Source organism: Triturus cristatus, chromosome 9, assembly GCF_964204655.1.
Source record: "Triturus cristatus chromosome 9, aTriCri1.1, whole genome shotgun sequence".
Lineage (NCBI taxonomy): Eukaryota > Metazoa > Chordata > Amphibia > Caudata > Salamandridae > Triturus > Triturus cristatus.
The window spans coordinates 726896296-726912994 of record NC_140592.1 but is presented as its reverse complement, the minus strand read 5'-3'; the positions used below and the strand labels follow the sequence as shown (position 1 = coordinate 726912994).

Here is a 16699-nt window from a genome sequence, read left to right as displayed (position 1 = left end):
TCCACGATATATAGGTAGTTACAATATTTTTGACATAATAAATATACTTTTAAGCCGATATTTTGGTCATTTACTGTAGAGCTCACAGATTACTGCACTATGAATATATGATCTTTGTGGTAATCTGCAGATTTAAAAGATTAAAACAAGGTGCTTGTCCATTTTTTGTCCAAGGCACTGAAGCCTGGAATGGGTTACACATCACCTTGTCACTGCAAGAGGATCAACTTACGTTCTATAAACTGATGAAAACAGACTGTCAGACTGATGTAACCAAGAAGCACTAGGGTCGTATCATTTGCACTATACTAGCTTTATACCATAACTTAACATAACATAACTTAACATCTTGGAACCAGAAGACATTAAAAACACATCAGGTCACAATTTACAAAGATCTGTTTTCCTTTTGTGTCTTATACTCAGACGTTCTTATGAAAGTTACACCAAAAGGTAAGTATGTATGTAAGACATAAAAACATAAATTATGAGATATCATAGGAAACTGTACACTAAGAATTAAAACTGCCTTTTCCAATTCTCAGGTATAAGGATAGTGACATAGGGACTCATTAGGATGACAGTCGGACTTATGTCCGACCGCCATACATTCGGAAATGGGACCGCCCGACTATAAGTAGGGGGTCTCACCAGACGAATTAGGATGCAACCGCCACCACCATGGCCGCAATGTCTATATTTTGTATTGCGGCATGTGCTGCGGGCTGCAGCACACGCAGCAGTACAAAAGATGAATATCACACATATCCCTGCACTACGTGCCAGGCACCATGCGGTGTCTGTCACGTGGTGCAGGGATATGCAGGGGGGCACCATATGTGCCCCTCAAAACCCAAAGCTGAGGACCAGAGGTGAAGTGGGCCGCCCCTACAGGCCCCCAATGTCTCTTTCTGCCCAGCCTTTTCATGGCGAGTTCACAGCCAATAATGGGCCGGCAGAAAGGAACATTGTAATACCTAAGGTGGTGCCTGGCAGTCACCGCCACCACTGTAGGCATTACTACACCTCCGACGGCCCGTCGTATCTGTGGAAGTTAGTCTCTTCAACCGCCAAGGAACTGCCAGCCAGTTACGGGTGGTGGTGGGACCGCCACCGAAGGGGTGACGGTGGTGGTCCCACTGCTATCCTAATGAGGCCCTAGGTTATCATATAGCAGGATCCAATAGTACTCCCTGGGTTGAAAAGTACTTGAATGTGCTCTAGTTAATCTGATGCAACACAAGTCAAAGTGTGCACATGCGGAACTACAGCAGTTGTATGTCAGAATATCAAAATCATAACTATGAGGGTCATTACAATGACGGTAGCGCACTCAACGTCATCGGAAGGCCATTCCCCGCCAGCCACTATACAGTGGCTGGGGGTTCCATGGAGGTCGGAGCTCATCCGACAGGCTCCTTGAGCCCGCCAGTGCGGTGGAGGGCCTCCCAATCCCTGCATTGGTGGCAGTGGCATAGGGATTAGGATGTCCCTCCTCACCTGCCTTTAAATGGCGGTTCACCGACCATGAAAAGGCTGGCGGGGATGGACATTGGGGGCCCATAGCGGCCCCCACTTCCTGCCTGGCACATTTCTTTCAGTGGTGCCCCCCTACATATCACTTAACCAAGTGACAGGCACTGCATGGTGCCTGTCACATAGTGTGGGATATGTACAACATCCTGTTTTACATTGCGGAGGGTGCTGCAGCCAGCAGCACCCACCGCAATGTAAATGGTGGCCAATGCGACTGCCATTGTGGTGGTCGCATTATAATTTTGCCTATGGGACTGCCACCTCTTAGGCGGGCGTTCCCAAATACGATACAATGGCGGACAGACTTCTGTAATGACCCCCTATGTCCTGACATACATACTGTGGTCTAAATACGGTTTACAAAAATACTGCTGCACTGCATGTAGTTTCTTTTACTTCAATGGAGCAATTTATTTATAAACAATATTTAGGACGCCATATTTTGATTAGACAATAGTTAGGCATAATATTCCGATGCCACGCCACTAGTCGCAAGTCATTTTTAAGTATTACGTCCATTGTATAAAAAAAAGGAAGATATCAAATCTTATTTTTTAAGATCATGTAACTCCAACAATTAATTATTAAAAGTGGAGGAGATATTAGTGATGGTCCCTCTGTGCACCCTGGCCTAAGTAGCAAACAGTGAAATTAAACCATATTAGAACATTGTAATGTGGAGCACTCAATTGACTACAATGGAGTGCTCAGTACTTCTACGGGCCGGTAAAGGCCCGCAAAGCAACATTCCAATGTTGTTTTCACAAAGGCCTCTCGGAGCCCGAGGGGATTTAAACCCCTTCGAACTCCGAGAGGACTTTGTTTAATTTGTTAGAACATTCTGCTCTCTAGTGGCAAAATGTTCTAATAGCCTTATAGCCCTTCGTAGCTGGGTTATACCGGCTATTAAAGTCCCCCTTCCCTGTTAAATTCCCTCGCCTTCGGCTCGTGCCTTTAACGCTGGAGCGGGCCTTTAATAGTGGTATAGCCCGCTACGCCGGGCTATAAGGCTATATTATTAAACATGTGCACATGTTGGAGTTATATTTAGGAGTGAGACAGTAAAGTCTTGATTTTTTTTATATCTGATACGGACCATGGTGAGATCAGATATTATGTGCCCAGAAGAAGCTGTCTCATTATTATATGTTACATTCTTATACATGATTGTAGGCCCTGCGGAAGGTGTGCAACAACACCCATAATAACATGGGGAATTTATCAACCAGAAAAGCTGTTTTGGATAGATAGTAGCGCATGCTATATCTTGTCTGCATCAAACAGGTGACCGAAAATGTATGCTAAATTGCCTCTACCTCCTTCTGAGTTGTGGAGTACATTGGCTATCTCTTCTGTCCAATTCCACCACCGTTTTCTTGCTAGCTGCCACTATATTGATTTAAAAAGCTGAATGATAGTTTGATGGTGAAGTGGTGAGGTGACTGGGAGATGTGGGTCTGTGAGTGAATCACTGGTATATAGAATGATCATAGAATGATCACCTTTCTTTCCCTTTGGGATTACACCTACTTCTTTTCCTTGATTTTACTCCAGAACTTGGAACTGACCCACAGGGCAGTCATACTATACAGGCTATTTTACAGAATTTGTATTCAACAGTTCATTTCTTGCTACATGAATGGAAGGGGTTTGAGGTCTCAAATCCCTTTAGATAAACCAATTGTAGGTGGATTAAAACAATACTATCAGCTCTTCAATTGAAAGAGTGCCTAGTAGAAAACCTTAATTGACGCTGTTACCGTTTATTTCTGAACTTGTGTCACCTCTCCCAGTTCTTAGTTTGGAGCAACATGCTCAGAACTCCGAACCACTCTCATCTAAAGAACCTGAGATTTTTTGATCATTTGCTTGATGAACACATTTTTGTTTGCAAAATTTCTGTGAGCTTTTTCCATGTTTTCCCTCCTTCCCACCTCACGTCAACAAGTAAAGGAGCTTTCTTCGCTTTCACAGGTACTAAGAATGTTTTTTTATTAATATATTCTTTTAAATTAATTTCATTTTGATTTCTCTTTGCATTTCTACTACATTTGGATTACACTGACTGTATCATTGTGCATCTGCTCTCCCTACAAGAAGATCCACACAATAAAAGGGATGTGTGAGTGTGTCTGTGTGTGTGTGTTTATGTGTAATGCTTGCACAGATGCAGCTAACTGTGTTGTGTGTGACATAGGTTTTCGATTCACCTGCCCATACATGTGAGAGAAACTTCTAATGCTACTACTTGTGTGGCATATATCTTCTTTGCATGAGTGGAACTTGAACTGCTGCCACTGCTGTACTGGTTTTGTGAGTGTGACTGATGTTTTCCCTTTTTTGTATCTGTTCTGTGTGATGGCACATAAAGTAAGGTGAAACAAACTCACGGATTGCTTGGGTAGGGTTTCTTGGAAGCAGCGCCCCAGTGGTTTCTGAGTCTGTGGTCGGCTGACATGCAGGTTTGGGGCGCTTTGCCCAGTTGAACTCTGTGCAGGGTGCTGGATGAGATGTTGAGACCCTTGGCCAGTGGCCTCAGCGCTCAAGCTATCAATGCGGTGCACACGCACCGAGGCATCAGGAGGGTGGTGAACACGGACATTCAGTAACGGCGGATGGGCCTGCACTAGAGGTGAGTAAAAGGTAAACAGAATCAGAAACACAAACTGAAGGAGACAGTCTCCAGATAAAGTGACAACTCTAGAGTGAGGGAGTCACTCTTCAGACTAAGGGCCTTATTAAGAGTTTGCAGGTCCCGAGGATCGCTGAATCGGCAGTGGTGGTCTGAGCATGGAGAGTTCGTGGTCCGACCGCCGTATTATGAGTTGGGTGGATTGGCTTTGGGAAGACCACCGCTGGACCAATGGCAGACCGCTGACTGCCAGGTTCACGATCGGGGAAAGGCAGCCACCATAGAGCGGTACGGGCAGCTGCTCTGCTGTGAGTATGACGAGTTGCCTGATCCACGAGCGGACCGCGGTGGTCCAACTGCCTGCTGTAAGGTGGCGGTGGCAAAGGATTTGGGGTGTGTAGTCAACCCTTTCTTCTTTTTCCAGGCAGAGTCCAATGTGGATCCCTGCCTATAGATCCCCCCTTCACAGCAGGATCTTCACCCCGAGGTATCACCTGTGTGCGATATACAGGTGAGTCTTTTTCATACTATATACCCATTGCCAGGCCTGCCCACATAGAAGCTGAACCTCGGTAATGGGTATATGGTAAATTTCCACATGCATATGTGTGCATCCGACACATATACAGTTGAATGCACACACAGGCATCAATATATTTGGAAAAAGTATTCACCACTGCTGCAAGATCCCTGCCTCCACACTGCTGACCCCGTGGTTAACTCGTAATATGGCAAACTTTGGACTGCCAGTGCCGTGGGCTACTGGTGGAAGCAGACAGGATTCTACAGCGGTCGGGCTGCCAAACTCGTAATAAGGCCCTTAGATATTACTCACAAGGATGGCCAAAGGATGCCAGTCATGTAGAAAAACAAAGAGATGGGTGGCATCTTAGCCACAGGTCATTTTTCATGTCTACATGCCACACTATTGTTTTTGTCCACTTTCTCACTATAGACAGAAGCCAAACATATCCAAATATGGCTTTATCCTGTTCCAATATAGTCCAGTCAATACTGCATGGCCAGACCCCCTAAAGAGAAGAACACATGCAATCCTCAGCCTGCTTTGGTCTGGTTGGACCTCATCAGTGTGGTGCAGCTTGAGTCCTATTGCACAGTGAGCAGTGGACCCATGATGGGCATACCCTTTCACACCTAGGACACTGGACTCAAGCTGCACCTCACTCAGGAAGTCCAATTAGGCCAAAATCATTCTGGGGTTCTTGTGGTCCCCTTGTAGTCGAGCTGGACCAAATCTAATTGGAATAATGTTGGTCTCTCTTAGAAGTAGCGTAGTGGACAAAAACCAATGGCTTGGAATGTGTCCAAAAGTGATTGCCAGTTGCTGAGATTCCAGTAAGCATTTCACCAATCACTTTTGTCTTTTAATGAAAGGGACACTCAGAAACAAACATGATAAAATGAAAACATCTGACTCAATCTGAACCCTGGTAAATTAATTGGACACATTCCATTCTTTTGTCCTTTAGCATGCCGTGCCCTATCAAAATCGTGTTTTATCCACTCCAAAGCAATGTACCCAGAGGAACTGCAAGGGGGACAGATTGTTTAAGCATTTTGATCCATTACTTTTTTTTGCTATGTGACTGAGTAGCTCCTCATATTGTGACCACTCTCAAGTCTAAGGGAGACACTCTCTAAACTAAGCCTACTGTTCAGATTGAAGGACTATATTACAGATTGAAAGACTACTTACCTTCTGCAGAGTGTTCGCCCTTGCCCAAGGGCACTGTGATGCTGGCTCTAGCGGAGGTCTTGCTGGACATCTGCTCTCCATTGCCCTGGGTATCCGAGATGACTTGGACTGCATAGATGGCATGCTTGCTGGACACAGTCTCGCTGTTGCTGCCCTCGGACTGGAGTGTGTGGTATCCTTGGCGTGTGGCCGGGAACTGGCAAAACCGTCCTGTGAACTCAGGCGGGCACTGACAGTGGTTTCGGGAAGTACACTGCCCACCATTCATGCATGGGAGGGGACAGACCACTGTAAATTGAAATTAGAGAAATAATGAATGCCAATATAAAATCATCTTCACCACAATTATATTTTTTAATTCTAAATATTTTATTATTTTCTTAAAGACAGTATGAAACAGAAAGCATGTAATACATATATACATACATGAAGCCTACTAGAACATGCTGTCAGTAAAGATATACATTGCTTCTGCTTACAACCTTGTACAAAGGGAAATATTGATAAACTGAGCCAAATTTAAACTTGTCTGCAGGCAGAAGGTGATGCATCACAACAGCAAGCACAACATTGAGTTTTGCTAAATAGAGCATATAAAAACAGTAATGCCTAAACATAGATGTGGAAGAGGGTTACAGTAGGCATACCCAATATAAACTATAAGTAGGAAAAGAAAAGAGGAGGAGAGATAGAAGGGGGAAGGGAACCGACATTTGGGTGAGAGACAGTAAGAAAAGGGTGAGAATGACACCTATGATCGAGAACGGAGCAGAGTAGACCATGAGGTGTCAGTTGACAGCCACAAAGCTATCCAGTGTGTGTCAAATTGATTGAGATGCAACAGGTTTTCCCATAGAGGTGGGTAAACTCTTATGTGTGCTTCTGAGATATGTGACCGATGACCACCATGTGAGAAATGGTACAAATATTTAATGTCTTCCAGTTCAAAAGTATGACTTTAATGGCCACTGTCAGTAGAAGATCTAGTAAAGCTAAGTATTTGTCAGGTAAGTCTAACAGAAAAGTGGAGGCATGGGGTCCTAGTATAAGGGGTAGGGATAACGTGAAGTCCACATTGAAGATAGCCTTAAGTCGCATATTGGTATCAACTCAGTATGAGGAAAGTAATTTGCATGAAAGGAACATATGCACTAAGTACCCAGGGGCTTTATAACAGGACCAGCAGCAGCCAATCAGCTTCAGTTTGAATAATCTGGATGGAGTCCAGTATAAATAAGTGTGCTGAAAATAATCGTTGAAGGGACAGTATTGGGATCAATCTATTCTTAAGGAGATTGGTGGAAATTTTGAGTCCTGTAAGGGGTGCTTGAATTTCGGAAGTGTTTGGACTAACATTTCTAAATGGGCGGCATTGGGGTGGACTGTGAGTTATGAATGAGTTTGTAAATTTTAGACGACAAGTGCCACCTATACTGGCGTGCTAAATAAATTGGAACAGAGTTGGGGGTTGGAGAGGGCCCATTTGGAGAGTTTAGATTTGATTGTCAGAAAATCATAGAAATCCATTTTGATAAGGGAGTGTTTCTCCTGTAATAAAGCAAAAGTAAGGGGGCGATTGTTAGCAAAAAGATCGCACACCAGGTTGATGCCTTTTGCTGCCCATACAGTACTGATCAAAGTAACATTTGCTGAAGCAGTTTTTGTTTTGTTCATGTCACATGGCCCATGGGGACATTGTCGTCCCCTCTAAGGTAACATGAGCACGTTACAGATTGTCTGCTGCTTTGCGCACGTTACTACAGAAGTTTATTCTGCAAATGTCTCTATTGCCGTTTTCACATGGGAACCTATCGCTGTGTTCACACTCTGCAGGTTCCTGGGATTTACTCTGCACCTTGTGAGCAAGGTCGATCAACAATGACCCTTGTTATTCTGTTCTGGTCAGGCCCTAGCACTTAGACAAAACATAACGATGCAGCTGCTGTTTGGGAACACGTACGTTGGTCTTATTGGAATACAAGAATAGGTAGCACACACTTGGAGAGTGAGACCTTTCCAAGGAGAAGAGCATGACAGCACCTATATTGGAGCTCTAATATCTATAGACTGAGATATGGGGCCTGCAGATAACGCCCTGAGATCTTCTAACATATAATCATCCAGCTTCTATACAAGGGGAGCGAGGTTAGGCTGTACTGTCTTTTAATAGTGACAGATCCTTTCATGATTTATGGACTAATCGCTATGCTTACCATATTTGAGTTATGCATTTTTTTACTTATTGTGGCATGTATACTGCACATTAGAGTACGTTAGTTAAAATAAATATTTTAAACGAATTCGTGTCTCTGTCAGATCTTATTGAGGACATATACAAGAGTGCGAGAGAAAGGGTGTCTCTTGCAATCGCAATTCCTGAGAGAGTCTGGAGTGTTGTGTTCTGAGGTGTCTAATCACTTGTTTCTCTGTGAGTGAGTAGGGGAGCAAGTGAGACACTATAGCTAGTCGATCCTAGGTTCATGGGTAGTTAGGTGGTAGGATGACTCAGTCCCTATGCACTAAGGCCCCATAATCCTACGCATAGTTCTGTGTTTGTACATAATCCCTCCAACATGGTGCTGCAAACATTTGGTCTGGTACTTATTCATGAGAGCCCTGAGTAGCGCTTGTGCTCGTCCACGATACCCTCTCATCGGTTCTCGGAGACATCCGTGGTGAGGGAGCTTCACCTCCTGCATTTGCAGGGTACACCTATTTCTGTAAGTTATTCAAGCTTGAAGTTTAAAAGGTTTTTTGACCTATTTGCGCTACCATTATATTAGCTCTTAAAATTTTACATGGCACAACCAGTCGCTTTTCCGGCACATAGCCGGGCAGCGGTTACAGCTTACTTGACTCAACACGGAGTCCAAAATTCGCGGGCTACCTTTATTTTCGTGGTTGAGGCGGATCCAGCATACTGCTTCGAAGTATTTTATTTTTGGGTTAATGATAATTTGTTTCACACTTACACGGCCGCTGCTGCTCTAGAAGCGTATCGTCCTTATGCATTAATTGAAGTTCCGTTGACGTCCCGCAAGCATACCATTTGGTTTCATAGTGACTTCCCCACTCTTTCTTTTTTGTTCGAATGGGCCCCTTGTCTATCGATGGGGCTACTTGGCCTGTCTTGGCTGGTTTTACACCACATCCCAATTATCTCAATGTTACTAACGTGGAGCTGCATCTACTATATACGCAATTAGTTCATCTTCATAGACAAGTCATACAGTTTATGTCTCGTGCAATTCAAGCAGCTCCGGCTGGAGCTGCTTCTCCAGCAGCAGGTCAGGACGGAGAACTTGTGATTAGTCCCATCGTGATTAACTCGGTGATGGGAAAACGTCCTCCGATTCGAGAGGACTTACCATTTTGGATCGCAGTTTGGAATCAAAAATGATATACGTGATTGCCTATGGGATATAAGAATAGCCCAGGAGTGTTTGCGGCACGTATTGTGTCGATCTTACATGAAATTGACCCGATGCCTTTTCATACGTCGATGACATATACATGATGGACGATGAAATGAATCTGCATCTTATGCGTGTGGATCGCATTATCGAACATTTTGCGATGTTAGGTTACAAATTTAATTTTGCGAGGTCGCATATTGCCTTTTTGGCAGTCCTTTTCCTTGGTTACAAACTCAATAACGAAGGCAGAGGGTTGGCCCCCTACTTTTGGGAATTACAATCATTGCTGTGTTTCTTGACTTTTGGCAGGACTTACATTCCTGATTATGCCCAGCATATCAAACCGCTATATGTGTTGATATGACCTTCTTTTTCCCCTTCCAGTTGGCTTGCGGAACATACCACAGTACTTAGGTCTTTGCAGTCTGATCCGCTTGTGACTCAATTTCTGTTAACTAGAGACAATACCACAAATGTGGTCATAAGGATTGTATCAGGAGCGTTAGGATTCACCTACCTGACTTTCAATGAAGGGGACACAGTTCCCATAGCTTATAGATCGCATTTGTATACGCCTGCTGAAATGCGCTTTTCTTCGACAGAAAACATTTTGACAGCAGTACAGATGGTGATTCTAAAGGAAAGCTCTCTGGCTCAGGGAAAACGCATTGGTTTCGCCTGTGCCCACTTTGGAAGCTGTCATGAAGGCGAGTGTACCAAATTCTAGAGCTCTGCATCCCGGTGGATAGAATGGGCTAGTTCATTTATGTCGGCTGATGTCAACTTTATCTTTGATCCTTCTTTGCAAACACAGGAGTTTTTACAATATGACCATGTTTATCCTACACCTTTATCGCTAGGCCCTCTTGTTCAATACAGATGTATAGTTTACACTGATAGATCCGCACACCCAGCCATTGGTTCTAAACATGCTTATGTCGCGTTCTGCACAACTGTGGCAGGCACGATAGTGGACGGTGATTTTAAATCCTCCTTGGTTCACGCACAATCCCTTACGGATTGCACGGCATAATTGGCCGAGTTACGTGCTTTGATTTTGGCTCTTGAGTTTGCTAATCCTGATGTGCCTACACTTGTAGTGCGCAATTCCTTTTACTGTGTAAAATTCTTTAATGATAACTTATTCTTTTGGCAACACACTGGTTTTTGTGATTCCAAAGGTAGCGCAATAAAGCATAAAACGCTTTGGGTGCGAGTGGCCACACTTAAGGAACGCTTCCACACACACGTAATCCATACATTGGGCTATCTGCATGTGGGAGCACACACCACTGATAATTCAATGGCTGATGAGGCCGCCAAATCCGCAGTAACCACATGCTCAGTAGCAGCCGTTACTAGGTCTTTGACTAAAATTGATTATGCCATTTTGGCAGCTATTGCCACAACAAAGGAGGGAATGCAGTTTCCCCAAGGATTTCCTTTGCATTTTACTTATCATTTAACGCCTGAGTAAATTCAATTTGTAACCATTTAATCAGTTGGTGATCGTTTGATTCCCAACGAGGACTGCAGACTTTCTTTGCTAGTGGCTGCTCATGAAGGCATGGCTTCTGCACATGCTGGAGTGACAACGACTATTTCACTTTTACAGCACCGTTTTTGATGGTGTGGCTTATACCAGCAAATGCGTAAATATTTTCTTTCCTGTGACATTTGTCAACGGATTAAACCTTCTACAGTTTCACGACCACCTCATACTCAGCTTTTAATTTCAAATCAACCGTTTTGTTGTATTTATCTTAATCACTGCGGTCGTTTGACATCAGATAATGCTTTCAAATATATTTTGGCTGCAGTGGATTTGTGCACTAGATTCCTTTGGGTTTGGCCGCAACGCAGTGCAGATGCTCAAACTGTTATAAAAGATGTGCGTGTCCTTGTAAGGACATTTGCCTGTGGCACCTTCCATTCCGACCAAGCTCCGGCTTTTGCCTCTAAAGCTTACCGGGATGCGATGAAGTCTGTGGTGGTGCAGGTGCAATTCTCGTATCCATATCAGCCTGAGGGAAATTCTGTTGTGGAGCAGATGAACCATGACTTGAAGCAATCTTTAACAGCAAGGGTAGTAGGTCGGGCTGGTTGACTCATCTATACGGAGTCCAACGTGCACTATATAATCTCCCTAGAAGATCTCTGGGTGGGTGGACCCTGTATGTATGAAATGCTCTTTGGCATTAAAATGTTTGTGCCAGACCTTGATGTTCTAGATGTTGTGGCGGCAGCCGCAATGTTTGATATAGTTAACCACTGGGCTATGTTACAGGATCGACAAAAGAATCGTGACGCTCTTGCGAAAACTCATTTGCCCTCATCTACATATGCAGCAGTGCTGATTCCGGTTTCTGGCTGGCTTCCTGAAGTTGGTGATCTGGTCCGAGAGAAGGTAGAGAATAAGAAAGAATTTGGTCCATCATACAGTGCACCAGTTCCAGTCCTTGGTTTAAAAGGCACCCGTACTGTGATCTTACCTCCGCTACCTGGTCGCAAGGAGAATCGTTTCATTTCCATTGAACATGTCAAGTTACACCATATGGCCGATCCTCAATAGTATGCCTACAAGCATTCCGCGGAGGAATGTTTCCCTTCAGCAAATGCATTCTGTTTCCACAACTTCTCCCCAAGTATTGGCTGGGGATATGGAGACTTGAATTGATTTGTTGCCTGATTTGCCATCTACATCTGCAACTGTGAGTATGCTTCCCCACCAGTTGAAGTTATAGTTGATATTTCTGAAAGTTCAATTCAGTCACCTACCAATGAGGAACAGCCCCCGTTGTTTCACCTCGGTTCCAGTGGTTACTATATTGACCAAGATAGCTTTTGTTCAGATAAATCTTCATTGTCTTCGTCTGTGGCAGAGCTGCCTACTTGTGTTTTCTTTTCCTGGTTAAAAAGAACTACCTGGTCCTGCCATGGACATATATCTGGATAGTGTTGTCGATGGTATTCTTCTTCATGTGGATTGGCTTTGTGACTGTCTTTTTCTTTTTGATTAATGGCCACTACTTACCTTAGTCTTTTTCTTTTTGATTAATGGCCACTATTTACCTGAACGCTCTGCTAAAGACTTGGTTGACAGAGTTCTGGCCCCACATACTTCGTATCATAAAATGAAACAAGATCAAGCCCTAGTTAACATTTCAGCCTTCTCAGTCGCTGATGGCATCGTTTGGGATGAAGTGCCATTTGATGTATATTGTCCTATTGAAATTTTGCAAATTCCATACTTTTTCTGAGTTTCTTTAGGTGACGTTGTTTTACCTACAATGCACTCCGACAACTGGGATGTCAACGGTGTTTACTCACTGTTTTCTGATTTACAATATTACACTGTATTCGATACTGAAGATTTGTATTTGAATTCCGCAAATATGCAGATTTATTTTGCTACCAACATTATGGACCTCATTTTTTGCACAAGACCAATACTCAGACACCGCAGTTACACGCAGTGGGAGCATTGCCCAACACCATTTAAAGGGAGTTCAATAACACAGAAAAGGAATTTGACATACTTTACGGGTTACAATTTATTGGACCGAGGTCTTATTTTTACAAATTAAATATGACCACCCTCATCAAATACATGCTTACCCACACTAAATTGGTTTATTCCACGACCTTCATATCCGAATTGTCCCTGAATGGTTATGATTATTGGAAGGACACAATTGATTTAAAGTCTATTTGGGGAACAAAAAGTTGGCAGGTCCAGGGTATTCATTCTTTGCATCGTGCATGTTTAATACCGTCTCAACTAATATTTTTAAATCAGATGGTTCAGCAAACTACCAGTTTCAGCTTGGCCACTGCTAAGAATGTAATTATTCCATCAATTCCGTCTTTGGCTGACCACGACACATAGCATACACATACCAACTACACGATTGCTGATGTGACTGCTATGTTTCAAAACAGTTCTCTTAATTCATCAACTATTGACCCTTCTGGTAGGTTGCTGTGGTCCACGAACACCAAGTGCCTGTCATTTGCGCTTTACTAATGCCACGACAGGTTTCACTCAAAGTAGACCTGGCCTCGTTACCCACAATCTCATACAGTTACCACATATTCTGTTGGTAAATTATGTCAACAATGGTTGGAACATTCCACACTGTCGTCTGTGAAACAACATCTCTCCCTTTTGTCAGGTGACATTGATCTTGCAGATTTTCTTTTAGGTTCAAAATCCCCTTGCACTAGACGTTTTATGTATGCAGCATACAATCAGTTTTGGAAATGTCACAAATGGAAGCAGCAGTACGCTTACGTCAAATTGATCAGGATAATTTGAGAAAAAGTTCTTGCCGTAATTGATAAAAGAATAAACACTCTGTCTTCACGTAATTATAATTGAGATGATATTGTATCATTTGTTATTGACATTGTTCAGAATGAAGTATCTACATTGTATCATGGTCAGAATCAGCGGCGTTATGTTATGCAATTTGGTTGGACCTTGCAAACACTGAAAAATGGGAGAGTACCATGGGTTTACCCGAATGCTTCCACACTATTTTTACAGTTTAATTTGACAGATAAACAAAAACTTATGTCAATGAAAGATGCAATATATACTATGGTAAACATTGAGAAATTAGAATAGTTACCATTTTCAGTGGCAGAAACTGATTCTGCGGTATGCTTAAAACATGAGTTTATTTCCTTGCCTTTCACACTTTTCCAGTTTTCGGCTTGCATGAAACACTATCCTGTAGGTAGATATGAGCCGCTTGGGAGCAGTTATATTCTAGAATTATGGTCATTGCTGTTCCCATTTCATTGTGTCAGCGAGCAGATAAGGATGTTTTCCTTACCGGGGAGGATTGTGATTCTACAGTAGGACACTCCCTTGTCGGTAAACCAGTAAAACTTCACAGCCACTACAACGTTTCGGCCCCTAATTTGGCTTGTTTTTTTAAGGGGACCCCGGTCCCTGCTATTATTCCCACACTCACTCTGCTTTCTAACAGCAGTTATCTTATCCTAAATAACCAAAACTGCTGCAGCTTACGGGCTGGGATCCCGTATATAGTAAGTTACCCAACGTGTTACATGTTGCAGCAACGTCCTGTTTCCACCCCCACACAGGATTGTAGATAGTTCGCTGTGGCCTCCCATTCCAACTTTGAAAACAGATTTCAATAAGCTGAGCAGACTCAAAGCACTATTGTTTCAACAAGAAGTGGCTCTCACATCAGCTCGTGAGACCTTTGAATTGCAGGTGGCGAAAACATCAAGTGAGATTCAGTCCCTGTTAAACACAAAACTCCCCCTACATTTTGGAGAATTAATTCACCAAATATTTATTTTGTCTGATACAGCGAGCTTGGCCCACTTTTTCAAGGTTGTAGGCTACGGCTTTGTTACCTCATTTCAGACTATTTTTTAAGTAATCCCAGCTTTTATTCATTAAAAAAAATTCCAGCATATTCGGAGGGTCTACCCTACTGTTCCTCTTGGTTTGTGGAGTCCTGTTACTTCTACTGCTCCTCCGTAATGGCTGCCCAACCTGTGGTACTGCCAAGCCGGGACCAGTTTGCACTGTACAGTGATCGGATGCAGCAGCATTTTGGTTCAATGCCATTAGAAGCTCTTAACATCCACTATTGGCTATCCCTCCCGCTATGCCTAATTCACCTGCGTGCATCCTGTGTTTTACTGCCTCCGGTGCTCGTTTCAATAGGCCCTGGACATCTGCCTCTCCAATACGTCACATGCTGACCTGGATTGTGAACTGTTGATGGGTCCGTTGATGGCCCATGACCAGGACTGTTCCGTGGGTAGGCGCTTTGAGTACGATCCTACACTTGGACCATAGGCAGAATCAAGTACCTGTGCTCGTGCACAGCACGTCTTGGATCAGAGTTTCATCGAAATTAAAGCAGGTTGCCAAGAAATGCTCCTAACTGCCTCTGGATATAAGTAGCATGTCTGCTCATTCGAATTGCTTAATTGGATGGCATACCTTTTTACTATTGAAGGTTCTGACAGCTTGTTGGAGATTATGGCATTCAACTTATCCCACAAAGTTTTGTGTCCATGTTGCAGGGATTCTGCGCAAACACAGAACTATTGCTTAGGCTATTCTGACTTTTCATAATGACAGTTCCTTACATGATTTATGGGATACTTGCTATACTTACCATATTTGTGTTATGCATTTTCTTGGTTATTGTGGCACGTATACTGCACGTTAGTTAAAAGAAATATTTTAAACTTATTTGTGTCTCAGTCAGATCTTATTGTGGCCAAGTATAAGAGTGCAAGAGAAAGGGTGTGTCTTGCAACTGTGGTTCCTGAGAGAGTCAGGAGTGTTCTGGGGTGTCTAATCACTTGTTTCTCTGTGAGTGAGTAGGAGAGCAAGTGGGACACTATAGCTAGTCGGTCTTAGGCTCATAGGTACTAAGGTGGTGGGATGACTCAGTCCCTATGCACTAAGGTCCCATAATGCTACACATAGTTTTGTTTTTGCGCAGAATCCCTGCAACATGGCGCTGCCAATGTTTGGTCTGTAACTTATTCACAAGACCCCTGAGTAGCACAAGTGCTTGTCCACGATATCCTCTCACCAGTTCTCCAAGATGTCTGTGGTGAGGGGGCTTCGCCTCCTGCATTTGTAGGGTACACCTATTTCTGTCGGTTATTGGAGCTTGAAGTTGAAAAGTTTTTTAAGACATTTGTGCTGCCAATATATTAGCTCTTTAAACTTTTACATGGCACAACCAGACACTATTTCGGCATATAGCCGGCCGGCCGGCGGTTATGGCTTCCTTGACTCAACACGGAGTCCCCAATGTGGGGGCAACCTTTATTTCCATGGTTGAGGCAGATTCAGCATACCGCTTCAAAGTATTTTAATCTTGGTTTACCTTTCCCGCAGTAGATGCTAATGATAATTTGTTTCAGACTTACACTGCCGCTGCTCCTCCAGTTGCATATCGTCCTTATGCAATAATTCAAGTTCCGTTGACGTCCCGCGAGCATACCAGTTTAATGGTGCCCTTTCTCACCCTGTCTCTTTTGTTCGAATGGGCCCCTTGTCTATCGATGGGGCTACTTGGCCTGTTTTGGCTGGTTTTACACCACATCCCAATATCCCAATTATCTCAATGTTATTATCGTGGAGCTACGTCTACTATATACACAATTAGTTCATCTTAATAGACGAGTCATACAGTTTATGTCTCGTGCACTTCAAGCAGCTCCAGCTGGAGCTGCTCCTCCGGCACCAGGTCAGGGCGAAGGACTTGTGATTAGTCCCATCATGATTAACTTGGAGATGGACAAATGTTCTCAGAATCGTGAGGACTTACCATTTTGGAACGCCATAGATCTGGAGAGATTAGAGGCTAGGTAGCTATCTAGCAGACG

The 16699-nt window shown here is 43.5% G+C and overlaps 1 protein-coding gene across 2 annotated transcripts in view; it reads right to left on the bottom strand.

Annotated features, from left to right (window-relative positions):
- Positions 1-16699, bottom strand: part of LTBP3 (latent transforming growth factor beta binding protein 3) — a 375622-nt gene that overhangs the window by 329337 nt on the left and 29586 nt on the right. For both annotated transcript variants that reach the window (XM_085625923.1, XM_085625924.1), the window contains exons 2-3: positions 5886-6173; positions 3927-4162 (exon numbers count right to left, since the gene is read on the bottom strand). In XM_085625923.1, the coding sequence (XP_085482049.1) occupies positions 3927-4162; positions 5886-6173 (524 nt within the window). The remainder of the gene's footprint in view (positions 1-3926; positions 4163-5885; positions 6174-16699) is intronic.